The 27179-nt window shown below is 38.8% G+C and overlaps 1 protein-coding gene across 2 annotated transcripts in view; it reads left to right on the forward strand.

Annotated features, from left to right (window-relative positions):
- The first annotated feature begins 226 nt into the window (after positions 1 to 226).
- The window catches only part of LOC127638724 (cohesin subunit SA-2-like), a 36265-nt gene continuing 9312 nt past the window's right edge, over positions 227 to 27179 (forward strand). The window contains exons 1-24 of one of the 2 annotated variants that reach the window (XM_052120381.1): positions 227 to 454; positions 1090 to 1170; positions 5132 to 5207; positions 5384 to 5524; positions 7074 to 7170; positions 7299 to 7375; positions 7508 to 7712; positions 7802 to 7953; positions 8335 to 8408; positions 9578 to 9701; positions 9824 to 9922; positions 11138 to 11217; positions 11307 to 11414; positions 13051 to 13159; positions 13791 to 13908; positions 14004 to 14107; positions 16297 to 16389; positions 17383 to 17472; positions 18126 to 18329; positions 18434 to 18504; positions 26022 to 26109; positions 26199 to 26279; positions 26361 to 26453; positions 26930 to 27101. In XM_052120381.1, the coding sequence (XP_051976341.1) occupies positions 1133 to 1170; positions 5132 to 5207; positions 5384 to 5524; positions 7074 to 7170; positions 7299 to 7375; positions 7508 to 7712; positions 7802 to 7953; positions 8335 to 8408; positions 9578 to 9701; positions 9824 to 9922; positions 11138 to 11217; positions 11307 to 11414; positions 13051 to 13159; positions 13791 to 13908; positions 14004 to 14107; positions 16297 to 16389; positions 17383 to 17472; positions 18126 to 18329; positions 18434 to 18504; positions 26022 to 26109; positions 26199 to 26279; positions 26361 to 26453; positions 26930 to 27101 (2494 nt within the window). In that variant the 5' untranslated portion in view covers positions 227 to 454; positions 1090 to 1132. The remainder of the gene's footprint in view (positions 455 to 1089; positions 1171 to 5131; positions 5208 to 5383; positions 5525 to 7073; positions 7171 to 7298; positions 7376 to 7507; positions 7713 to 7801; positions 7954 to 8334; positions 8409 to 9577; positions 9702 to 9823; positions 9923 to 11137; positions 11218 to 11306; positions 11415 to 13050; positions 13160 to 13790; positions 13909 to 14003; positions 14108 to 16296; positions 16390 to 17382; positions 17473 to 18125; positions 18330 to 18433; positions 18505 to 26021; positions 26110 to 26198; positions 26280 to 26360; positions 26454 to 26929; positions 27102 to 27179) is intronic. The other variant, XM_052120392.1, reaches the window with a different exon arrangement.

The raw sequence follows: 27179 nt of genomic DNA on the forward strand, positions 1-27179 counted from the left end.
AAATTAAACTTCTCTCTGGTTTTTCAGATTAATTTGTTAATATATGACAAAGTAATAAATAACGAATGTGTTTAAAAACACCCATACTCAAGTTGTATTATAATTAAAGAATAGCAAACGAATAAAGCGCAATTTCCAGAAGTGAGCAGTGGTAGTCCCATGATGTGTATAAGAGTGTGTGCATGTGTATGGGTGTGTATTTATGTATAGACATAAGTGTGTGGGTGTGCGTGTGTGGAAGCGTAATAAGTGTGTTCTGGGTTTCTCTGGGCTGTATTTTAATTCCTCTACGCCCACAGCACCAAACTGCCTTCTCCAGCTCAGAAACACAAACATAACTGGGACACTTTTACGGGATCATGTTTTAATGGCATAACTGCGGAGCTCCGGTCTGGTTCTAGTAGGCAGCCGCTTTCTGGGTGGGTTTGATGCTGCTGGACTCTCGCTGAGGGAGGTGAGGGATGAAATGGCCGCCGATCTTCATAAATATCCGCATTATTAGGGGAAAAAGAGACATTCACAGACATGGAGTGAGGAGCCGCGTTTAATTTTTTCATCGAGTCGTTCAGATATGAGACCGATTGGGCGATCAGTTTAACCATAGAACATTAATAAAAAGCGTCCAACTGCTTCATATGAATGCACTCCATGTTTGAATGTAATTTTGGGGAGAGTTTTGAGTTGTTTTGGTATGGTTTGGTGGGATTAATGACAGTTAGAAGAGCTGGAGGCCCGTTAGCATGTTAGCATGCTAGCCCTTGTTTACGGAAATTAAACTACATTAAATAGTTTGTTTTATTTATCGGCTATCACATCACATGCATACAGAGAGAGACAATGATGAGTTAGTATAATGTTTTATGTTTCGAGTTTGCTTGCAGTTACGTATTTGACTGCAAATGTTTGATATTTATTGTTAAAGACACACACACACACACTATCGAACACACGTAAATACACACGTGAATATCATGAGTCAGTAACTGCATCCAGAGTGATTATTAGTTTATGCAATTTATTTTGTTTTAGATATGCTTGTGCTGCAGTTTGTGTGTTTTCAGTTTTGTGGGGTCTGTTTGTCTACTGCAGTGTGGTACGCTTCTAAACTCCAGAGACAGAAGATGTTGAGAAAATGATAGCTGCTCAGGACCTCCAAACAGACTTTCACCAGTAAGTGACACACTGGTAGACCACCTCAAACAAATACACACACTTTGTGTCTCCAATATCATTGAGCATGCATGCTCCATCAAGAGTGGGAATCATAGGCATGTTTCAGGATTCACTGTTTAGTTTCATTCAAGCTTCCTGCATCTAGTCACCTGCAAGTTGGTCTATGATTTTAATTTTACAATTATGTAGAGAGAGAGACGACAGTGTCAGCAATCACACCACCATATGATGGTGTGGCCTAGTGGTTAAAGGGGACCTATTATGCAAAATTCACTTTTACATGTTGTTTGTACATAAATGTGTGTCAGCAGTGTGTGTACACAACCACCCTACAACCTACTGTGTTGTGTAAATATGTTGTTTATTGTAATTAGTATATGTCTCGTCACTGTCATGACTGCTATGTTGCTCGGAACTGCACACAAGACTTTCACCTACTGTTGCACTTGTGTATATGGTCCTGTGACAATAAAGTGATTTGATTGATGTTGATTTATGTTAAAAGTCCACCTACTCTTCCTTTTATTTCTATAAATTAAAAACAGTGTGTCAAAATGAATGGGTTTTCATTTCTGCTCTAAAGTGACTTCACATTAGAGCAGGCCTCGCCCACAACTGGTGACAGACTCCACCCTATTATCATAGATCCTGCCCTGAGTGATCTACACACAGTCCACAGATACAGTGAGAAGAATAATGTCTCAGCTTCGTAAATGTGATAAGTGTTCTGTTGTTGACTGTAAAAGTGAACATAAGAGTCTTCATTTACTCCCGGCATCTGAACCACTTAAGACGCAGTGAACAAATTTAGTTTTTGAAGGAAATGTGCCCCCAAACATACAAAAATTTGTGTATATTTGTGCAAATTATTTTACACCGGACTGCTTTGTGAATGAGTGTCAATATGAGGATCAGTACCAACTGTTTGTGTTCCAGCTCTTAAGTCCTGAAGATGTAAGTATCGCACTTTATATTTTGTCTTTATAAATCGTCTTTCCGAATGTGCTTGTTAGCTGATTCACGGCTAATGCAGCTAAAGTCACCATTGCCTCTGATTGTAGTCACGGAGACCAGAGCTGTCGTTATTTTACATTTTTACTCCTAAAACGCTTACTGCCAGTTACCATGGTCTCTGATTGTATTCACAGAGACCAGATATACATACATATATATATATATACAGTGCATCCTGAAAGTATTCACAACGCTTCACTTTTTCCTAATTTTGTTATGTTACAGCCTTATTCCAAAATTTATTAAATTCATTATTTTCCTCAAAATTCTACAAAAAATACCCCATAATGACAGTGTGAAAGAAGTTAGTTTGAAATCTTTGCAAATGTATTAAAAATAAAAAACAAAAAAAATCACATGTACATAAGTATTCACAGCCTTTGCCATGACACTCAAAATTGAGCTCAGGTGCATCCTGTTTCCACTGATCATCCTTGAGATGTTTCTATAACTTGATTGGAGTCCACCTGTGGTAAATTCAGTTGATTGGACATGATTTGGAAAGGCACACACCTGTCTATATAAGGTCCCACAGTTAACAGTGCATGTCAGAGCACAAACCAAGCCATGAAGTCCAAGGAATTTTCTGTAGACCTCTGAGACAAGATTGTATCGAGGCACAGATCTGGGGAAGAGTACAGAAACATTTCTGCATCATTGAAGGTCCCAATGAGCACGGTGGCCTCCATCATCCGTAAATGGAAGAAGTTTGGAACCACCAGGACTCTTCCTAGAGCTTGCCGCCCGGCCAAACTGAGCGATCGGGGGAGAAGGGCCTTAGTCAGGGAGGTGACCAAGAACCCGATGGTCACTCTGACAGAGCTCCAGTGTTTCTCTGGAAAGAGGAGAACCTTCCAGAAGAAGAACCATTTCTGCAGCACTCCACCAATCAGGTCTGTATGGTAGAGTGGCCAGACCGAAGCCACTCCTCCGTAAAAGGCACATGACAGCCCGCCTGGAGTTTGCCAAAAGGCACCTGAAGGAGTCTCAGACCATGAGAAACAAAATTCTCTGGTCTGATGAAACAGATTAAACTCTTTGGCCTGAATGGCAAGCGTCATGTCTGGAGGAACTAGGCACCGCTCATCACCTGGCCATTACCATCCCTAAAGTGAAGCATGGTGGTGACAGCATTATGCTGTGGGGATTTTTTTCAGCGGCAGGAACTGGAAGACTAGTCAGGATCGAGGGAAATATGAATTCAGCAATGTACAGAGACATCCTTGATGAAAACCTGCTCCAGAGCACTCTGGACCTCAGACTGTGGCAAAGGTTCATCTTCCAACAGGACAACGACCCTAAGCACACAGCCAAGATAACAAAGGAGTGGCTACGGGACAACTCTGCGAATATCCTTGAGTGGCCAAGCCAGAGCCCAGACTTGAACCCGATTGAACATCCCCATCCAACCTGATGGAGCTTGAGAGATCCTGCAAACAAGAATGGGAGAAACTGCCCAAAAATGGCTGTGCCAAGCTTGTAGCATCATACACAAAAAGACTTGAGGCTGTAGTTGGTGCCAGAGGTGCTTCAACAAAGGCTGTGAATACTTATGTACATGTGTTTTTTCTTCCCCGTTCTTATTTTTAATAAATTTGCAAAGATTTTAAACAAACCTCTTTCACGTCATTATGGGGTATTTTTTTGTAGAATTGAGGAAAATAATGAATTTAATACATTTTGGAATAGGGCTGTAACATAACAAAATGTGGAAAAAGGAAGCGCTGTGAATACTTTCCAGATGCACTGTATTTATACATGTATGGCTTAATTTTGGTATTTACGCTGTCAGTCATATTGGTTCTGATTTGTTGTTGCTGTGGTATCTGAAGCACTAGCTGTGAAGGCAGAGCCCTACACCTGAAAAGGGGGCGGGGAGCATCAGCTCATTTACATTTAAGAGACCCACACGAAATCAGCGTGTTTTCGATTCCACCCAAAAAGAGGCATTTATAACATGGTATAATAAATGATCTGTGGGTTTTTTTGAGCTGAAACTTTACAGACACATTCTGGGGACACTTAAGGCTTATATTACATCTTGTAAAAAGGGGCTTAATAGGTCTCCTTTAAATAACTTTGGTTGTAACTGAAAGGTTGTAGGCTGTACTTATGTTATTACTACTTACTTTCGTTCTTACCCATAATAGTAACAATGTACAGTGCTGTGAAAAAGTATTTACCACCTCCCTGATTTATTCTATTTTTGTGTATTTTTCACACTAAATAGTTTTAGATCTTCAAACGAGATAGAACATAAAACAAAGGCAACCTGTGTAAACACAAAATACAGTTTTTATATATATAATATTTTTAGCAAAAAAGTTACATATATCACCCATGTGAAAAACTAACTGCCCCATTAAACTTAATAGCTGGTTGTGCCATCTTTAGCAGCAACAACTGCAACCAAACGTTTCCGATATCTGGAGATCAGTCTTTCACAACGCTGTGGTGGAATTTTGGTCCACTCTTCTTTGCAGAATTACTTCAGTTCAGCCACACTGGAGGGTTTTCGAGCATGATCTGACCATTTAAGGTCCTGCCATAGCATCTCAAATTGGGTACAAGTCAGAACTTTGTCTAGGCCAGTCCAAAACTTCAATTTAGCTTCTTTTGAGCCATTCAGAGGTGGACTTACTCCTATGCTTTTTTTTTTTTATCATTGTCTTGCTGCATAATCCAGTTGTGCTAGAGCTTCAACTCATGGACTGATGACTAAACGTTCTCCTTTAGGATTTTCCGGTAGAGAGCAGAATTCATGTTTCCCTCAATTATTGCAAGTGGCTATGGCCAACTTACTAAGGTGTTTCAGAGATGCATTTTTTCTTTTATTACAAGTCTGCAAATGCAGCATCTCCTTAAAGTAACTGTGACACAAATTCATCACTTTCTGTCCCAATTTATACGTAATCTCAAGGAACCACTTTTGTGTGTTTTGTAGGGAAGGACACTCTTGGCTCTCGGACAACGATCTGGAGGATCCTGAGAGTCAGAATGTCAAACCTGGCAAAGGAAAGGTGCCAATCAAGCAGTTAACACTTCAAAACATCTCTCAACCAATCAGAACTTTTTATTAAATGCATATTAGCTTGTTTATTAATGTTAAATGCAATTTTAAGGCTTTTGCAGATTGTAAAAGCCTTAAAAGTTATTAAATTAATTTTCCTTGTTTTTTCCCTTTGTGCATGTGAAGAAGGGGAAGAAGACCCTTGGAGAGAAGGTGAAGGGTTCAGAGGTGAAAGGTCAGGGGCGGGTGAATGGTCACCATCAGGAGAATGGCATGGAGAATCTCAGTTTGTTTGAGATTGTGAAATTGGGCAAAAGTGCCACACAGGTACACAAACGCAAACAAACGGGTTATACAGAACTTCATATTGTATTCATGCACAAATTTAAACACTGTTTATACCTGCTGCTAAAATGCAATGACATGTGGGCAGCACTAAATACAGATAAAACGGGGTCAAAAAAAGTTTTATGATCGGATAGCAAAAACCACATACGAGTTACGGTAGTCAAAAATGCATGTGACCTTATTGATTTGAGGTGTAATGTGCTGAGGAACAGCTGTACCCCTCACCTGTCATTCAACCGCTGCGCTAAAACAAAAGCTTAAATTTTGCCGGTTACATGCAGCTTTAAAAGAATATAAAAATCAGATTGGAAAATATGAAAAATATGATACATACATAACCACGAAAACTTCACAGACCTTCTTTAGTGTGTTTGATATCAACATGACACAGATGAGAAGTGCGAACTTCTGAAGCTCCTTTAATACAGCTAATCCATTAAAATAACAGATAATTCTGTTTGAAATGTTGCATTTGTCCTTGAGTTAAATTTGAGCTGCATCTGGGAGAAACAGCGCAATCTTTTCTTTATCTTTTCTGATTTTGTTGCGTTTTAATGTCATGCAGTAACACACAGCCATATAGTGATTGATGTATGTCGGCATGAAATCAGAGACACTCCCTTCAAAATCCAAACACAAGTGGTCACAGGAGATGCATTTAAAGGAATAGTTCACCCAAATATGAAAATTCTCTCATCATTAACTCACCCTCATTCTTTCCACTGCAGAACACACATTAAGATTATTTTGTTGAATAGTTCACCTCTGTAGGTTTATAAAATGCAAGTGAATGGGTGACAATATTTTGAAGCTCCAAAAATCACATAAGTCAGCATTAAAGTCATCCAAATGTCTCAAGTGGTTTAAACAATGTCTTCAGTAATGATATGATGGTGAGAAACAGTTCAATATTTAAGCTCTTTTTTTACTATAGATTCTCCTCCCTGCTCAGTTTATTGCCACTTCAACTTTCACAATCTTCTTCTTGTGTTTTTGTGTCACATTATCCATGCATATCGCCACCTACTGGGCAGGGAGGAGAATTTACAGCAAAAAAGGACTTCATTATTGATCTGTTTCTCACCCACACCATTCATATCGCTTCTGAAGTTATGGATTAAAACACTGGAGTTGTGTGGATTCCTTTTTTTTATTTTTTATGTGTTTGTGTTTTTATGTGTTTTTTTGGAATGTCAATTTTGGTACCCATTCACTTGCATTGCATGGCATGAGGGTGAGTAAAAAATTAGAGAATTAAAATTTTTGGGCAAATTATCCCTTTAAGCGACCAGATGTAAAGAGAGATATGTCTAACATGACCACATGTGATCAGATCACCCCAGACACATCTAAAAACCAGTTGTTAATTTGGTCAAACTAAGTGCTCAAATCTATCAACACATAATGTGTAAGGGTGTGAGGTTAGTTATTAGATTCAGGTTGAACTGCTGTGCATTGCTTGTAATCTGTCTGTGTATAAAAGAAGGTTTTCCTTTGATGTGCTAGTGTGTGTGTTCTCACTCTGCAGTCTGTGGTTGATGACTGGATTGAGTCCTATAAGGCAGACAGAGACTCTGCGCTGCTGGAACTCATCAACTTCTTCATCCAATGCTCTGGCTGTAAAGGTGTGTGTGTTAGATGTAAATGTATTTATGAACAAGTATGTGGTAACTATTGATCTGTGCATTGTGTTGTTAAGTATGAATGAATGTTTTAACTGTGAGTGTACTGTGTTGTTTGTATTGCGTTGTAGGTGCGGTAAGCTCAGAGATGTTCCGGCATATGCAAAATTCCGAGATCATCAGGAAAATGACAGAAGAGTTTGATGAGGTTTGTTAATATGTGAGGTTGTACCATAGAAGTTGCTCCATGGGTAGGATTTCTGACATGTAAAATGTCTAGTAAAGAGGAGATTATCTATTGAAAGTGTTTATATGTAAAACAGCATTTGTGTGTGTTCAGGACAGTGGTGATTACCCGCTGGCGATGTCAGGCCCGATGTGGAAGAAGTTTAAAGTGAGCTTGTGTGAGTTCATCGCTGTTCTGATCCGACAGTGTCAGTACAGCATCATCTATGATGAGTACATGATGGACACGGTCATCTCTCTTCTCACCGGCCTGTCAGACTCGCAGGTCAGAGCATTCAGACACACCAGCACCCTGGCAGGTCAGTTAAAATACTGTCATGTTTGAATTTGGTGGTCAAACGTTTGCCGTATTATTCAATCAGTGTGTTTTTCACTGTGTCTTTCTCAGCAATGAAACTGATGACTGCTCTGGTGAATGTTGCACTGAATTTGAGCATCAACATGGACAACACGCAGAGACAATATGAGACTGAACGTAACAAGAGCATCGGGAAACGGGCCAATGAACGCTTGGAGCTCCTGCTGCAGAAACGCAAAGAGGTGAGAGAGACACTACACAGTGAGGTCCAGAGGTCAGAGACCCCTAGTGGAAATGCTTCTATTTTATCTACATTTTTCATCAAGAATAATATTTTCAGCATGAAAAAAGAGTGAAAAGATGAATTGACAAATTGACATTCTCTAAATTTCTTAGTACTTTGTAAATCCCCCTTTTTTTGAGAATGTTTCAAAGAGCATATTTTTTGCTTCAAAGGTGTTAAAATGGTCAATGTCAATAATTTTGATTGGTGACTATCTTAAGTCAAACCAATTCTCTATTTTAAATCTTTCTAAATTCAAATTGTTTGATTCGTCAAAGGTTAAAATAAGCATAATCTGAAACATTATACATGACTTAAACATGTTCTATTCCCATTTTAGCTCCAAGAGAACCAGGATGAGATTGAAAACATGATGAATGCCATTTTCAAAGGTGTATTCATCCACAGATACAGGTGAGCAAATATCTCAAATTCACAAATTGAACTCCGCTTAGTCTAAATTAATAAATCAGGATTCAAAATGATCATGTAGTGTCTAATTAGAAGCAATGTTTGAAGGTGAGTAGCATTGTACTGTTTGAATGAACTGATCCTCTCATGTGTGAGCTTGAAAAATTCATTTTTCAAGTATATAGGGATGTCCCGATACCATTTTGTTTGCAAATGATTACTGATACTTCATTTTTGGTACTCGCCAATAACGAGTCCGATTCCTGTTTTTTTTTCCATATCAACATTTAATTTCAATTTAATAACCACAATGGCTTTTAAATGAATGAATGAATTAAAACTGTAATCAAATGAAAATATAACAATTAATTTACAACATCAAATTTTATATACAGAATCTCACAGTACAATGCAAAATACAACATTTGAGTTACATTTTTTTCTAAATAAAGTACTGGATAACAGAGCATCACAGATGTTAGATACTGCTTTAGTATAATACAATTACTACTGATATATTATTATTAGTAGTAGTAGTATTACAATGAATATTACATAACTTTTCAGTAGTGATATATTTCTGTCATATTTTTTCTGATAAATGTACCTTTTATTTTGACAGAGCTTTTATCTTGAAGTGTTTCTGTGTTGTTTTGTCAAAGGAGCTCTGAGGTTTGACGGCAGATTCCCACTCTGGAAAAGCCGGTCACTACATGACTCAAAGTGATTATTAAACTGAAAAATGCTGTTATTTAATTAAATAAGTATGTACTCTGTATGTACCTTGCACTACAACACTGTCATCTGCTACATACAGAGCATGCAATGCTCATAACTGTATTTTCCCTGTTTGAGCCTTGGAGGTGCTTTAAAAGGGATGAGCAGCTGGCATCAGCACAACACTTTTTCTCCACACATTTACAAGTGCTCACATTTGAATTACATGCAAACTATATATTTATCTCATTAAATCACAGCATTTGCAGTTAAATAATCTCACTAGGACATAACATGAATTTAATTTGTGGGCTGAATGTTTACGGAATGGTTTTTGGTATTGGAGCATTTTTACGTGTACCAGTGCATGAACGTGGTATCGGACCTAATACCAGTATCGGTATTTGGACATCCTTGATAATAAGTATTTTACATGTGTGTGTGACTGTGTTCAGGGATGTGATTTCTGAGATCAGGGTGGTTTGTATTGAGGAGATTGGTGTGTGGATGAAGATGTACAGTGAGGCGTTTCTCAACGACAGTTACCTGAAATATGTGGGATGGACCATGTATGATAAGGTGACATACACATTTCATACAGACTGAACATTTATATAAATGCTCTGTGCTGAGCTAAAGAAGATGGAATCATCATGCCATTATTTTGTTCCATCCATAACATGATCTCTGTCTCTCTCCAGCAAGGCGAGGTTCGTCTGAAGTGCCTTACAGCTCTTCAGGGTTTGTATTATAGCAGAGAGCTCAACGCCAGATTGGAACTCTTTACCAGCCGCTTTAAGGTGAGGTTTCCACCAGGACACTTTATAAAGCTACAGCATCTCTGACTATAACAAACACTGCTGTTTTCCAGATAATTTTGACATTGGCCACTCAATGTTTTAACCACTGTTTTGGAAGGATATTTGTGATATTTCACTGCAAACAGGAAACTGAATGTAAAAAGTAATTTTGTTTTATATTTTGGAGGGACCTGTAGCCAGATGTTTGATGATCGGTGTAAAGCCTTGTCAATATTGTAGATTATTCTGGCCAAAACTGATATGTAAAATGACCAACCACAGTTTGCTTGTTTACATGACATATGGGGTGGGTACATCTGAAATTGAAAATCCACAAGAGAAGTTGTCTGCACACTGAATGAAAAACAGACTAGAAAAAGTCTATCAAAATATTTTTTTTTTTAGACTTGCATAGTGAAAATGTGCATGGTGTAAGTTAAAACCAGATCAGCAAACAAACATTCCAGCCGATAGCTTGCTTCAGTGCTCACATACAAGCAACAACTCGTCCCTTTTGAAGACACATGATTAGAGATTTAGACCAGCTGAGCTTAATGAGGAAACTCTTAGGGTAGCAACACTAAATTACAGAGACTTTAACAAAGTTTCAACAAAAGAAGTACAGAAAAATTAAACCAATCAGGGTTCATCACCTCAGTGACTAGTTCTTTCTCTGAATCACAAATTGTAGCATCCTTGAAACTTTGCTTAGCTTTGGTGAACACAGATTTTTTTCTCGGTGGACTTTTAAAACCTGTGTAGCTTCACTCCGGAAACAACATAGGAGGCAGCTGGTCAGATAAAAAAAAAAAAATAAGTCTGTGGTCATGCCATTTAAGACTGAGACTTAACAGGCAGGGCCACATTAATGCACAGGCCTCCAACTACCAGGGGGCCCCCATTTTTGGCATCCACCACCCTATTCTCCCCTATCGACGGTTGCGGGAGGAGAACGTATAAAAGCATTCAGCGGGACATGTAACCGCTGTGACGTTGTACAACAACAAAAGGCATCCATCGGACAACTGGCAGTGGAGTCTCATGGAACGGTGAGCCTGGGCATTGCAGTGCCTTAATGTGGCCCCGCTAACAGGGGCTTAAAATGTTAAATTCTTGACATTTTATCACATTTCATAGTTCGTGGGGCTTGAAAATGTCTTGCTTGCAGATAAACAATAAATTGTCTTATTGGTGGTTCTCTATGTCTTTGTGTAGGATCGTATTGTTTCCATGACTCTGGATAAGGAATATGATGTTGCTGTTCAGTCTATTAAGCTGCTGACGCTAGTTTTGCAGTAAGTTCAGTATTAATCATTATTCAGAGTCTTACTTTTCCTCTAGATGTGTCCATTTATTGTCTGTATGTGTGTATTTGTGCACCTAGGAGTAGTGATGAGGTCTTGACAGCTGAAGACTGTGAGAGTGTGTATCACCTGGTTTATTCCGCCCACCGACCAGTTGCTGTGGCAGCAGGGGAGTTCCTTTACAAAAAGTAGGTGCCACTATGCAGTATTTCACCACAGAGTGTTGATACTTTATTAAATACTGGTGTAATTAAATGCATTTGTGACACAAGCTCTGTCCCATAATGGATCTGATCCTCCAGCTCCAGAATATCTGAAGCATAATTTGTTCACCCAAAAATGAAAAATTCTCTCATCATTTACTCTCCCTCATGCTTTCCCAATTATGTATGACTTTTTCTTCTGCTGAACACAAATTAACCCTTTCCACGGCAGCGTTTTTAAAAAAAAGTTGCCAGCCACCGCCAGGGTTTTTGACGATTTTCGCTAAACTTTAATGGCCCGCAGAATATTTTCTTCCATGAATATATGAAGATGCTATATATCAAAATAAAGATCTGGGCCTCTGCTTTTAGGCAAAAAAAACGATTTTATTTTATCTTCATTTGTTCTTTTTTTATTGCGACTTGAACAGAGGTAGGTTTTGTCAAAAAACAACATTTCAGACAAAAAGCTGAGAAAAAGGCATGTTTATGTCTGATATTTTGAGCTTCTCATACTCCACTTCTTCATGTTTGAGACGATCGCAGTCTGTTTCTTTGATCAAAGAGTTGCGTACTCTTTCAAAACATGCGCAGGGGTCTTCCTTACCGTATAACACCTAAAACACGAAAATTCCGTGTTTGGCGGGGAAGCGTTTTTTCATAAAACACGGAAAATTCCGTGTTTGGCGGGGAAAGAGTTAAGATTTTTAGAAGAATATCTCACCTCTGTAGGTCCATAAAATTAATCCATACAGACTATAGTTGATTAAATAATGTAGTCTGAAGTGAAATGCTAGTTGTGTGTAAGAAACAAATAAATATTTAAAACTTTTTCAACTATGAAAGTTTGCTTCTGCCCAGCTCAGTGATGAGGGTCGAAAGCATGCTGCCTCTCGATTGACGCAAGCGCATTGGAAAGTTCACTTGAGAACTGACGTGTGAAATACGAAATAATATGGAAGCGCTGTGTTGTTTACAACAGAGGAGCATAGAGAATCATACATGGATGCCTCCATTTGGCTGGTTTGGATACGCCAACTGTGGCGCCATCTTGGAACAGTCTTCAAGGAGATCTGTTTGAATTGGTTTGAATGAAAGTGAATGGAGGTGGTGCCTCAGACCGAGCTCCTTGCTCAGACCACATCATAAACTGCTTTTGTGTGGCAACAGCATTGCAGTCCATAGAAACAACTGCTAATAAGTTATCTATTTGTAGAGGAGGCTTCCGCGCCTATGTCACATGAGAGGCAGTTTAAACAACGTGGAAACCATAGCTGGCCGGAATCAAACATTTTTAAAAGTTTTAAATTTTGACCTATTTCTTACTCACACCTAGCGTTTAGCTTCAGAAGACATTAATTAATCCACTGGAGTCGTATGGATTATATCAATGATGGCTATATGTGCTTTTTAGAGCTTCAAAAACTTAGCACCCATTCACTTGCATTTTATGGACCTGCAGAGCTGAGAAATGATTCAAAAACATCTTTGTTTGTGTTCTGCTAAAGAAAGTCATATACATCTGGGATGACATGAGGGTGAGATTCAGAACGACTCACTGACTCTTTGACCATTTTTTATAATACTATAAAAGTTGTGGATGTATTTGTGCTGTTCCCAGGTTATTCAGTCATCATGGTCCAGAGGATGAGGGGCGGCCCAGGAGAGGCAGACAGTGTTTGAATGCTAGTCTCATCAGAACAACTGTCTTGTTCTTTTTGGAGAGTGAGGTGTGCTTGATTTGCTCAGGCTTTAATGTCATCCTTTGTCTTTCATAAAATCAGCTATGTAAAGTTTTAGACATAACACTCTTTTGTCATTTCACGTCTGTATTTGGTTCATGGAAATTGCATGTGAACAGAAAGAAATCATTCAACTTCACACTGACAATGAGTTCAATGCTGGAAATCAGCAAGTTTCTGTACTTGGTTGCTTGTTGGCAGTCCTACGTGACTGTTGTATCCAGCAGTATTAGGAGTTAAATCACATCTGCACTCCCACTGTTGATTGCCACATTGTGCCTCTGTGCGTTTTCATAAAGTTAAGCACTATCCAACTATGTTGCGTTACCAACTGTGTCTGTTGCTTATGTCGCCAACTCATATTGAAAATTAATGACATCCAGTCACATTGCCACTGCAAATCACAGTCAGTGTGAACACCCTTTTAGGCAGTAGATAAGATTATTTAAAATACATGTAAATAAATAAACATAATTAAAATGTTAGCTTTAGTTTATCCTTTAGATTACAAACCTAACACACATGCCCTGGCATTTATCACTCAAAAGCCGGAATTGAACTTACAGCAAAATAATAGTGGATGGTTTGTAAAGATCAAATTAATGTTTGTGTGTTATAGCTCCATGAGCATGGCGCTTACCTAGTGGACAGCTTGTGGGACTGTGCATCAGAGCTTTTGAAGGACTGGGAAAGTATGATCAGCCTTTTGCTGGATGAGCCGTACCCTGGAGAAGAGGGTACATGTCGATCCAAATTACACAGTCTTTGTGTCTGTTCTGAAATTCTGTCTTATCTACGCTACTCAGAAACATCATGTTTGAATTTGTTTCAGCTCTCACGGATGCTCAGGAAGCAGCTCTGATTGAAATCATGCTCTGTGCTGTCAGACAGACATGTGAGTGTCACCCACCGATTGGACGAAGCACAGGCAGAAGGGTAAGACATACATTATTCTATAATCCACCTGTGGCATGGGGGGGCGTGGTCATGTGTTAGTCTGTTGGAGAGAGAGAGAGAGTGGAAAGGATTTTCACCTGGGTTATGACGACTCTTAATACCTGTCTCTCCCCCGCAGACCGACACATGATCACGCCCCCATGCCATACCCCCTTTCTTGCATACGTTCACACATACGGACATCAGATACACACACAAACAATGCTCACAATATCTTTCATATACATATTTCCATTGTTTACACTAAGGGTGGGTGATATGATGATATATATCGTGGCGACGATATAAAGGGTCAGTCAATAGAGATTTTGCTACATCATGAATATTATGATATTTAAATATATATGTGTGTGTGGCGTGAACATATTTGTTAGTGGGCAGGGCTTCACTTGAGACTGAAGGGGAGATGAATAGCAGCCGGTAAAAGTGCCAGTTATTTGCGGATCTTGGTTTAGCGCCCAAATTCGCTAAAGGAATTATGCAGATCAGGCAACGGCGCAAATGCACCCACAAACTTGTTGCAGAACTCTATTTGCAAGCGCAATTCCGATCTTGCGGGGCAATTCTGAACTATATATCGTGGAAGATGCAGCAGACCACCGCTATCTGACACACTCTGCTGTGTGGCGTCACTGTTATCCAGATAATCTGTACTTCTCCATCATTTGATCATTAGTTGATTAATTATTATGATATGATCAGTAGAAATCAGTAGAATGTGAAAAGGAGGTGTTTATTAAAACAGGTGTGACATCTGTGGTGTAGTTCCACAAACGCCGGCAAACTGTGTCATGCAACGATAATCACTCTGGTTTACCACCTCAAAATGAAGCATGCTAAAGAATATTATGAAAGCCAGAAGATTTGCTCTGCATTAGGGGTCAACACGAGACTGTTTTTCTCCATCCCGCGCTCACCTACTCTCACAAGTTTCTATCCTGTACCCGAACGCTCCTGCTGAATTTTACTCCCAAGTTCACCCGCTCTCTGCCCGCAGTGATTTTCTTGCCGACCGCTCCTGTTCTGGTACCTGCATTTGCTTTCCACATAAGGCAAAAGCCATAAAACTAGACAACAAGTGTACATAAATAACATTTTATTTTTCTGTTATTGCTATTATGAGATGACGTGTGATATCTAACCTGCTTAAAGCTGGTTTCTTAACACCTAAACTGACAATTTTTCTGTCCCAATTTCACATCCTTTGATGACACAGTGTGTCCATACTTTGCTCTGCCAATCTTGTAAAGCTCCATTGAGGATAGCCTGCTCCAAATATTGGATAATTTGATGCGCGTGTTGTGTGCACATTTTTATGTTGGATTTTCTGTTTGTTGTTTCAATAATAAATTAATTGTAAAATTCTTTTTTTTTTTTTTTTTTTTTGCATTCATAAATTAATAAAATAAAAATAGATATCCACATCGGATTTTTAGGCTCTTCTCTGACCACCTGCTCCCACACACAACTCATGGATGTACTGTTGCTTCAACACCTTAATCCTGTGCTGCAAAAAATCTGATTGGGTGTTCCGCCGGAATGCAGACCTCTACTCTGCATTCATTCATTTATAATTAAGTTTTTTATTTTTTGCAAGAAGTGTTTATTTTTATTTAATATTAATAATATTTATTATTTGTTTACATAATTTTGGATATTTTCAGCAAGAACGGTTATTCTCATGGTGTATCTTTTACTTATGTAGAATTTTCTTTGTTGCATTGCTTTTTCTTTAAGTTTATAATAACATAGACTGAAGTGTGGCATTATGTGAACTTGAGCAGTATGGTAATTAAAAATGAAACTGACTGTTTAAGTTTCAAATAAAGAGAAAATTAGTAGTTTACATGTATAAAGTATTTATTTTACTGTATTTTCCAAAAATAGGCATTACAGTATGGTTATTTCATATATTAACACATTCGTAATAATACATTATACAAAAAAATAATACATTGTGTTATATATTGGTATCATGATCTAAAATTACTCCTATTGTGGTATAAAATGTTGGTCATTTCGCCCAACCCTAGTTTACATTGTGTGTAGTTAGTTTATGTGTGCACGTTTGTGTTGTGTAGTGTATTGTTTGCTCTGTGTGATGTGTATTCACTGAGTGTGTGTTTTGTGTAATGTGTGTTCAGTGAGTATGTTATGTACTGGTACAGGTTCTGACAGCTAAGGAAAAGAAAACCCAGCTGGATGATCGCACAAAGATCACTGAAACGTTCGCTGTGGCTCTGCCTCTGTTACTGGCTAAAGTAAGTGACTGTGTGTAATGCTAAATTTTACAATATCAAACAGATTTGATGGATTGTACAGGTGAAATCTTTCTTGCCTCAAAAGAGTCTGTAAACACTACTGAACAGTGTGTTCAAAAATGTTTACATCTTGACTTGTGATTTGACTTTTTGTCTAATTAGCTATTGTGCTCAAACGTAAATAATTACTTAGACCAATTTGAATCACAATACACTTTATATAAAGGGGGAAAAATTACACTTGTGCTGTACATCCCAAGTTTCCTGCGTTAAAAATGTGAATAAACTCTAGACGCATACGACTTGTGTTGTATTCATTAGTGATCACCTCTGGTAGCATTCAGGCATGAAATATCTCAAACACAACTGCAAATTCAGTGTAATTCCTTCTTCGAAAACAAAATTTAAGCCAGCAACTCATAACCAATGTAGTTTAGGGTAGGGAACAGCTTTTTTTTAGAGAAAGAGCCAAAAATACTCCTTCATTAGTTGCTTTGATGTCAGTTTTACATGACTCTTGATGGGGTGGGGTTAAAACAGTCTAAAATTGGCTTGGCTGCAGCACGGACTTGCATACCTCTGCAGAGAAGAGTCAGTCATATCACTTGAAAAGACAGTTATGACATTTTGATTAAAGATTACGAGGTCAAGGTTTTTTTATTTTTAAATAGCAAATATGCATGGATGAATTGTTCACAATAAGCCCAGTAACATGCATTAATATATAAATGGGGTCAATTTTGATTTCATGTTAAAAAGAAATGATTGTAATTATTATGTTTATTTTGTAATTCCTATTTCTTGAGGCATATTGTAATGATTTACAGTTCACATAAGAAACTTCTATAACCACATACAGAACATATTTGCAGCACAGTTCTAAACTGAATCAAGATTCATAGACAAATAGAAACTAAATGATTTCAGAATGGACCGCATTTAATATCTCTCTATCTCCCTCACTCTCTCTCTCTATTTCCATGTTTCTCTCAGTATTCGGTGGACCCAGAGAAGGTCACTAATCTGTTGCAGTTTCCTCAGTATTTTGATTTAGAGATCTATACAACTGGTCGGCTGGAAAAGGTGATCACATACACTAACATAAACTGGGTTCCAATAAACACAATTTAGTCTTTCATATTGTCCTAAAATGATCACATCAGTATTAAAAAAATTTGCTGTGCTTAAATTCTGCATTTGTACCATGTGATATAATGTCCGAATTGTTGTAAAATATCAGGATTAACTTGTTAACATATCACTTATCTGATTGTGATATTTTTACATTTAAATATTACTTTACAATAAGGTTCCATTTGTTAACATTAGTTAATGCATTAGGTATCATTAACTAACAATTATTATATTTGTTGCTCAATTTATTAATCTTTGTTTATGTTAGTTAATTAGAAAAAACTATTTGTTTTTTTCATTCATTGTTAATTCTAGTTCATAGTGCATTAACTAATGTTAACTAATACAACTTTTGATTTTAATAATGTATTACTATAGTACATGTTGAAATTAACATTAAGATTTATAAATGCTGAAGTATTGTTCATTGTTAGTTCATTCTAATTAATGTCTAACAAATAAACCATATTGTAAAGTGTTACTAAACATATTTTTATATTTTGTTTATATTTATAAAGTATTTGTAAAAGATTATTGATTTATATAATTATAATTTTTTCATTATTATATACAATTATATTCACTGCTCTGTTGTCTTGCAGCATCTGGATGCTTTGCTGCGTCAGGTCCGTGACGTGGTGGAGAAGCACACAGACACCGATGTGTTAGAGGTGTGCTCAATGACGTTCCATGCACTGTGCAATGAGGAGTTCACCATCTATAACCGTGTGGATATCGTCCGAAGCCAGATGCTCGATGAACAGATTGACAAGTTCCACCGCCTGCTGGAGGACTTTCTGCAGGAGGTGTTTGTGTGGAGTTTTTCTTTTCTCATGTAGTGTGTGTATATGTGCAAAAACATTGGACTGAAGTGGACTTTGGAGTGATTTTGGACTGTTTTGTGTTTAAGGGGGAGGAGCCTGATGAAGATGATGCCTATCATGTTTTGTCAACACTTAAGAGAATCACTGCCTTTCATAAGTAAGAACACACACACACAAACACTCTGGTTATATCTCAGAAACTAGTGCTGATTACATAGGCAGCTATCTACATAGACACATGTTCTAACCAAACTGGACTTTCATAAGTGACTGATTTAAAACCCTCCTCATTGGCCAAAATGTATTTAACACTCGGTCATGTACATTGCGCCTGTCACGTGATCTGCGTAATGTAATGTGACGCATACGTGTAATTCTGAAATTAGCTTGTACGTGGGAAGTTAATAGGGCTGCTTGCATCACCGTGACAACCGCCCTACCACTGTTGTAGAGTGCACCCGCGGTTATGCACGTGACAAACTTATTAATTTACATAAAAGGAATGAAAACTTGAAATAAAATCCTGAAATAACATAACTTAATGAGTATAATGAAGTATTAGATATGTGTTTTTTTTATCATAAGGACTTATTCATTTTCAGTTTTTAATATACATTTTGACTTATTAATTTTTCAGTTGTCTTCTTGATTTTGCACTACATAGTGCATTTTATAGTTACGGTGTATTCTCAAGATACGCATTTAGCGCGTAACTCGAGCCAAGCGCACAATACAAATAACTGTATCAACTGCACGTCCATTTGTCCATGACTGAAGTTTCAATCCCGATATTCCCTCGGAAACTCACTCACAGGAGAGTTTATTTGTGATAACATGCCACCAAACAACATTAAAAGAAAGGGCCCATACCTGTTTATGCGCTCTATCTAGTACTCAAGCTCCATTGTGCATTCACTGCCTTAATTGATTCTCAGATTTAAGTTATAATATTATATTAATGTTGTTGATATAGCTGATTAAGCTCATATATAGGCATATCTATGATATGTTTGAAAAAAGGTTATTAAAAAGCTCTTCGGTTCGCGGGCTCACACACGAGGCAATTTTTACAATACTCTCTCAACAAGTCCAGCTGTTCAAGCTCTCTTGTGCCTTGGCTTCATTGCAGATGCAAGTTGTAATATTATATTTATGCTGTAGATGGCTTTTTATCTCATATATACGGTATAGCCTATATATATATATATATATATATATATGTCCTTTTCCAAAAATTTGCATATTGTGATAAAGTTCATTATTTTCCATAATGTAATGATAAAAATTAAACTTTCATATATTTTAGATTCATTGCACACCAACTGAATTATTTCAGGTCTTTTGTTGTTTTAATACTGATGATTTTGGCATACAGCTCATGAAAACCCAAAATTCCTATCTCAAAAAATTAGCATATCATGAAAAGGGTCTCTAAGCGAGCTATTAACCTAATCATCTGAATCAACTAATTAACTCTAAACACCTGCAAAAGATTCCTGAGGCTTTTAAAAACTCCCAGCCTGTTTCATTACTCAAAACCGCAATCATGGGTAAGACTGCCGACCTGACTGCTGTCCAGAAGGCCATCATTGACACCCTCAAGCAAGAGGGTAAGACACAGAAAGAAATTTCTGAACAAATAGGCTGTTCCCAGAATGCTGTATCAAGGCACCTCAGTGGGAAGTCTGTGGGAAGGAAAAAGTGTGGCAAAAACGCTGCACAACGAGAAGAGGTGACCGGACCCTGAGGAAGATTGTGGAGAAGGACCGATTCCAGACCTTGGGGACCTCGCGGAAGCAGTGGACTGAGTCTGGAGTAGAAACATCCAGAGCCACTGTGCACAGGCACCAGAAACAGCGGCAGAAGCGCCTGACCTGGGCTACAGAGAAGCAGCACTGGACTGTTGCTCAGTGGTCCAAAGTACTTTTTTCGGATGAAAGCAAATTTTGCATGTCATTCGGAAATCAAGGTGCCAGAGTCTGGAGGAAGACTGGGGAGAAGGAAATGCCAAAATGCCTGAAGTCCAGGTTCAAGTACCCACAGTCAGTGATGGTCTGGGGTGCCATGTCAGCTGCTGGTGTTGGTCCACTGTGTTTTATCAAGGGCAGGGTCAATGCAGCTAGCTATCAGGAGATTTTGGAGCACTTCATGCTTCCATCTGCTGAAAAGCTTTATGGAGATGAAGATTTCATTTTTCAGCACGACCTGGCACCTGCTCACAGTGCCAAAACCACGGGTAAATGGTTTACTGACCATGGTATTACTGTGCTCAATTGGCCTGCCAACTCTCCTGACCTGAACCCCATAGAGAATCTGTGGGATATTGTGAAGAGAAAGTTGAGAGATGCAAGACCCAACACTCTGGATGAGCTTAAGGCCGCTATCGAAGCATCCTGGGCCTCCATAACACCTCAGCAGTGCCACAGGCTGATTGCCTCCATGCCACGCCGCATTGAAGCAGTCATTTCTGCAAAAGGATTCCCGACCAAGTATTGAGTGCATAACTGAACATAATTATTTGAAGGTTTACTTTTTTTGTATTAAAAACACTTCTTTTATTGGTCGGATGAAATATGCTAATTTTTTGAGATAAGAATTTTGGGTTTTCATGAGCTGTATGCCAAAATCATCAGTATTAAAACAATAAAAGACCTGAAATATTTCAGTTGGTGTGCAATGAATCTAAAATATATGAAAGTTTAATTTTTATCATTACATTATGGAAAATAATGAACTTTATCACAATATGCTAATTTTTTGAGAAGGACCTGTATATATATATATAATGCATTTGAAAATAGCTGATTATAAAAGCGCTTCACTTGTGATCAGTGATTTCATCTCTCGACAAGCAGCTTAGATGAAAAAAATCCTCACAATGCTTTTGAATTTGAATTCAACAAGATTCTCCTTTTAAAACATTGTGCATTGGTAATGTCTTACTGTGTTTTCATTTCTTGTCATATTTCGTCAGCAATGTTTGAAGTAAAACTGTTAAAATGATCCTAATAATCCTATCTTTGTTAACGGAATCAAATAACAACTCTTTGTGTGTAATTTTGTTGACTATAATAACATCGCGTTTTGGTCGTTCTGCTGGAAACATCATAACTCGCAAAAAAAAAACCTACCTACTTAAGCGCCAATTTTTCACACCATTTCTGAGAAACGAGTTTTGAAATGGGCTGGAAAATATCTAAATATGTGGGCTGAAATTGTGGGCAGGAATAAGGAAAAGGGGAGGGTGTCAATAGCTACTTCCAAAACACACAAACAGAGATGGCTGCTGAACCTTATGAGTGGAAATTAATACAAAAGAGTTTGGGGCTGTATATTAATCATGGGCCAAAATTGTGAAGAGTTAAGATGATAGAACCATTTGTGAATCTGCAAAAAGATTTGGATATTTTGATCAAACTTTTGAGAATGAAGTGAGAACAACATTCAGAGCAGACATTACCATCAAAACCAGCACTGCTATAAGACTTTACAATAATTCATAGTGTAAAAGGACTGGTCGGTGTGGGAATGAGGATGCAATGTTCAGGTAACTTAAAACTTTTTATTCACAAAACAATCACTCTATGGTGGCTTTCTTTAAACACTCTAACACGGCACACTGCTGTGCATCACTCTCTCTCCTTCTCTGGCGTGGGCTCCTTATCGCTTTGCCTGCATTACTTATTACTGCAACAAGAAACTGCTGTTAGACATAATTTTCATCCATGAAAGAATCCTTCCCGCTTCCCCTCTCCTTGGACGAATGCTCAACCACGCTCTCTCCTCACACTCCCACCGTCCGACTCAGGCCAGGGAGCCATCAGGCCTGAGTCGTGGCCAATCATTACCGTAAATAATGATATAGACTACAAATGCAGCATTGTACAGTCTGAGGATTTGGTCCATGAACTGCTGGGACGTAGCTGGAGCCCCGAACAAACCGAATGGAAGCGTCACAAATTGGTGTAAATCGAACGGTGTGGAGAAGGCCGTTTTCTCACGGGATATTGGGGTTAAGGGGATCTGCCAATAGCCCTTTTTCAAATCCAATGTCGAATAAAAATGAGCTGTGCCTAACTGATCTAGCAATTCATCAATATGAGGCATTGGGTATGCATCAAATTTAGACGTATTTACTTTCTGATAATCCAGACAGAACCGGACCGACCCGTCGCTCTTAGGGACCAGCACCACCAAGCTGGACCATTCACTGTGGGATTCCTCTATTACTCCTATCTAGAGCATAGCATCCAATTCTTCTTTACCACTTTTTTATTGTGCTTGGGAACTTTCTAGGGATGACTACGTACCACTACCCTGGGAGTAGTCTCATTGTGGTGCTGTATGAGGTTTGTACGACCAGGCAGAGGCAAGAACATGTCTGCTAATTCTTTTTGCAACTTGGCAACCTCTATGACTTGAGACTGTGAGAGGCGGTCCCCACAAGTGACCGGGCTGACATGATTGGCTTTTAGGTTCACCTCCGGCCTGAGCTCCGCCCTCTCCAGAACCACCATTGCCAACATCACAGTGACCACCTCCCTCCATAATTTCAGGAGGCTGAGATGGTATATTTGACATGCGTCACCTCTATCTAATTGTTTTACCTCATAATCGAGATCTCCCACTCGTTGTGTGACCTCAAAGAGCCCTTGCCACTTGGTGAGTAATTTGGAGCTCGATGTTGGGATTAATACAAGCACTATCTCCTGGTGCAAATTCCCATAGCCGAGTGCCCCTATCATACAGTCGGCTTTAAGATTCTTGAGCTTGGAGCAAATTCTCCTGTGTAAATTGGCCCAAAGTGTTGAGTTTTGCTCTAAGATGTACTGAATTGGGGGCCTGGGTTGCTCAGCAAGTAATGATGCTGACTACCACCCCTAGAGTCTTGAGTTTGAATCCAGGACATGCTGAATGACTCCAGCCAGGTCTCCCAAGCAACCAAACTGGCCCGGTTGTCGGTATAATGTGGTTTGCTCTCAGTGGGGTGTGTGTTGAGTTGTGAGTGGATGCCACAGAGAATAGCATGAAGCCTCCACACGTGCTATGTCTCTGTGGTAATGCACTCAACAAGCCATGCGATAAAATGTATGGATTGATGGTCTCAACGCAGAGGCAACTGAAATTCGTCCTCCGCCACCCGGAATGAGACGAGTAACTACACCACCATGAGGACCTACAGCGCATTGGGAATTGGACATTCCAAATTGGGGAGAAAAGCGGTAGAAAAAAAAATGTACTGAATTGAATTTTTACTGTTTGAAGGTCCCTCCTCCCAAGATTCCCGCATCAAGCGCGCACAGCAGCTCAAATGGGAAAAACCCTATGGAGGCTTGTGGGACCTCCTTGAACTGCGAATAACAGGGGTTCGAGCCACTTATCCCAGTTCCTAGCGTCTTTGTGCATGAACTTGCAAATCATATTTTCAGGATTTTATTAAATCGTTCCTCCAACCCATCTGTTTGTGGGTGTAAACACTGGTGCGAATCGATTTAATACCCAATAATACATACAGTTTGTGTAGTGTGTGTGTGTGACATGAAAGTAGTGCCTTGATCTGTGAGGATTTCTTTCAGAATCCCCACTCTGGAGATTATTTTAAAGAGTGCCTCCACAACACTAAGTGCTGAGATGTTGTGCAGAGAAACTGCTTTTGGATATCGTGTTTACTTTTTTTAATACGATAATTTACTTGTTTAATTTACTAGAACTGAATCAAAGTGATGTCCCTGTGCAGTCCTTTCTAATGGCCCGACGAGGTCCATACCAATTTATTCAAAGGGGACCTCGATAAATGGAAGCGGGTGCAATGGTGCTCTTGGGGCGGCCAGCGGATTCACCAGCTGACATTCACGGCATGATGCACACCACCTGCAGACATCCCCATGAATGCCCGGCCAATAGAAACAGGCCATTAGATGGTGTAGTGTTTGTTTTCCTCACCCTAAGTGACCGCCATCGGATTATGTTGGCTTTTCGGTATCAACAATTGTGTTGTATCCTGCGTCACATGATACAACCTATCTTTAATAATTGAAAAATACAGATATGCGAGTGCGACATCTGGCCAGAGTTGTTGACCATCAATCACTTTCACTTGATCAAAGGTGTGCCTAAGGGTCTTGTCTTGCATCTGCTCCAGAGGGAAATCCCTAGCAGGGAATCCTCTAAGGGCTGGGGAAGGAGACACATGGCGAGAAGACGTGTCTTCTGCAGCCAAGTAATACCGCTCTGTTCCGGTTCTGGACGGTGGTGTTTTTTGTGCAATTATTTTGATCTGACCACCACAGTGTTTAGTGTAAAATCCGCTCTCATGTCTGTGAAGTGCTGTTGAAGTCTCGGGTCTGTGGAACAGCTGTTACGTCCATGAGTTTGAATTCTCTGCTGTTATGCCAGCTCATGCTTGAGGCAGCATTGTGATTGGATGGAAGCATTCCTTCTCATGAATAATGTGGAAAAACTCTCAGAGTTATGATTGGTAGTACAGCACGTATTTAAATCACTAGATTCTGAGTTCACGCATTTACCTCATTTTTATGATGTTGCTTCAACTTTGGTTTTTAAACCAGAAGAACGAAATGGCTCAATAAAATAAAGAAATAACCACTTGCTCTTTAACAACAAACACAATACATTGTTTTTATGAATTCAGAGAGTTTTGTATCATTGTTTTCAGTGATGTACCTGTGATCTGTTTACATCTCAAAAACATGTGTTTTGGGGTTTCAGAACCCTTTAAAAGTAGCTGGCAATATTTTCTGTAACAATGGTTTCCATGGTCATGCAAAACTTAAGGAAATATCAAGGAATTTCACAGTTGCTATTTCCAGGCCTGGAAAAGTCATGGAAATTAATAAAATAAAAATAAAAAAATCATGAAAAGGTCATAAACAATTCTGTTGTAAATATACAATTTTGTTATGTTTAGCTCTAAAATATTTAATTGGCTAGAAATTGCTCTTTGTGAGTGCAATCTTTTTAAAATCCTTATTTGGTAATCACAAATTATGGGAAAAGTCATAAAAATTTAAATGTATTGGTCAGAAGGCGTGGAAACCCAGCTGTCAATGCTTTATTTATAATTATTATTATTATTTAAGTGTGTCATTTATTTATCATTGCATATACCTGTAATATAGGCACATTTCTGGTTCATGTTACATTTGCCAAACCTTAAGTAGCAGCAGTGAAGATTTGGTCAGATTGTCAAATCCAGAGTCTAAGCTTTTAAATGACATCTGTGGTTTTCAAATGAGTAGCTGTTAATGAATTAGCTAGTAGTTCCAGGTTAAAAGATTATAAATTAAAGCGGAAAACAAAGGGTATCGGCCACATCGAACTGTTAATTATCGGTTATCAGTATTGTCTCAGTACTATTGTATCAGTATTCCATATCGGTTCTTTCCTAATAAAAATAGTGTATGCATAAATTTTAAAACATCTCCCATGGCTCCTTCTGCTATTGTTGATGGAAATGATTTGGTGAACTTATTGTAGTGCATTGTGGGATTGCTTTATCCACAAAGGATTTATTTAATGCTGCTTCAAATTGTGACCACCTTTGCTGTCTTGGTAGGCTCACTTGGTTTTACAACAGCCCTCTGTGTTTCTCTCAAGGCTCATAGTCAGCTGGTTTCTTAATCGTAACTGTGTGTGTGTATGTTCTTCCTACAGTGCCCATGACCTCACTAAATGGGATCTTTTCACCAGCAACTACAGACTCTTGAACTCTGGTCTTCAGAATGGGGACATGCCTGAGCAGGTACTGATCTCTAACCTGTTTAAACTCACTCCAAGCATGTTTGTTCTGTTTGAGTCAGTATGTTTCACTGTTTTGTTTCGTGTTTATAGATTGTTGCCCACGCACTACAGTGCACTCACTACATCGTACTCTGGCACTTGGCCAAAGTCTCGGAGGGCAGCTTTACCAAGGTATAACTCACAAACACCCAGGCCTGTATGAAACTGGAGTTTGTGATTGTTTAGAGTTGCTGACTCTTGTCCCATTTCCAGGATAATCTGGTTCTCTTGCAGAGACAAGTGAGGGCCTTCTCTATGATGTGTCAGAGATACCTGAGCAGCATCAGCACCACTGTCAAAGAACAGGTGATCATGACCTGCCTAGATCATGCACCCACATCCTCTGATGCACAGAGGATTCTGACCAGAGACTGTTTAGCCTGAGACGGAGCACTTGTATTAAAATTAATAAGAAACATTTGGAAGACTTAGTATGGCGGATGTAGTATGGCAGATGTAGAACAGGAAGTCCCGCCTTACAGGTAAAAGAGACAATCACCTTTTAAAAACAGTCATTGCCTATCACAGACAGTGCACTCGAGAATGCGCATTAGCTGTACCAGCCTAAAAGTTTTTTTTAGCGTGATCTGAGCTAAAGATGCACAATTTATGATACATTGTCATCAGATTTTACTGCTGATTTGAAATATGTGTTTTGATTGTAATCTTGACTGAACATTTTGGCGATTTCAGTCTATCCCATTCAGTTAGATTGGAGCTGTACTTTCATGCTGCTTTTATCCATAGAATAATTTACTCTGACCAATTTAACTGTGTTGCAGGCCTTTACCATTCTCTGTGATGCCCTCCTGATCTTCAGTTACCAGATTGTGTCATCAGGAAGGGAAGCTTTAGACCCGCTGGTATTCAGTCCAGATGCATCTTTACAAGGCGAACTCCTCAACTTTATCCTTGATCATGTGTTTGTTGATCAGGATGAGGACAGCAGCACAGGTAAAGAACTAATGCAAACATGGTCAAAGATTGCTGTGATCCAGGGTTGGGCGATTAGAGGCAGAGCAAAAAGAGTTG

Source organism: Xyrauchen texanus, chromosome 4 (genome assembly GCF_025860055.1).
Source record: "Xyrauchen texanus isolate HMW12.3.18 chromosome 4, RBS_HiC_50CHRs, whole genome shotgun sequence".
NCBI lineage: Eukaryota > Metazoa > Chordata > Actinopteri > Cypriniformes > Catostomidae > Xyrauchen > Xyrauchen texanus.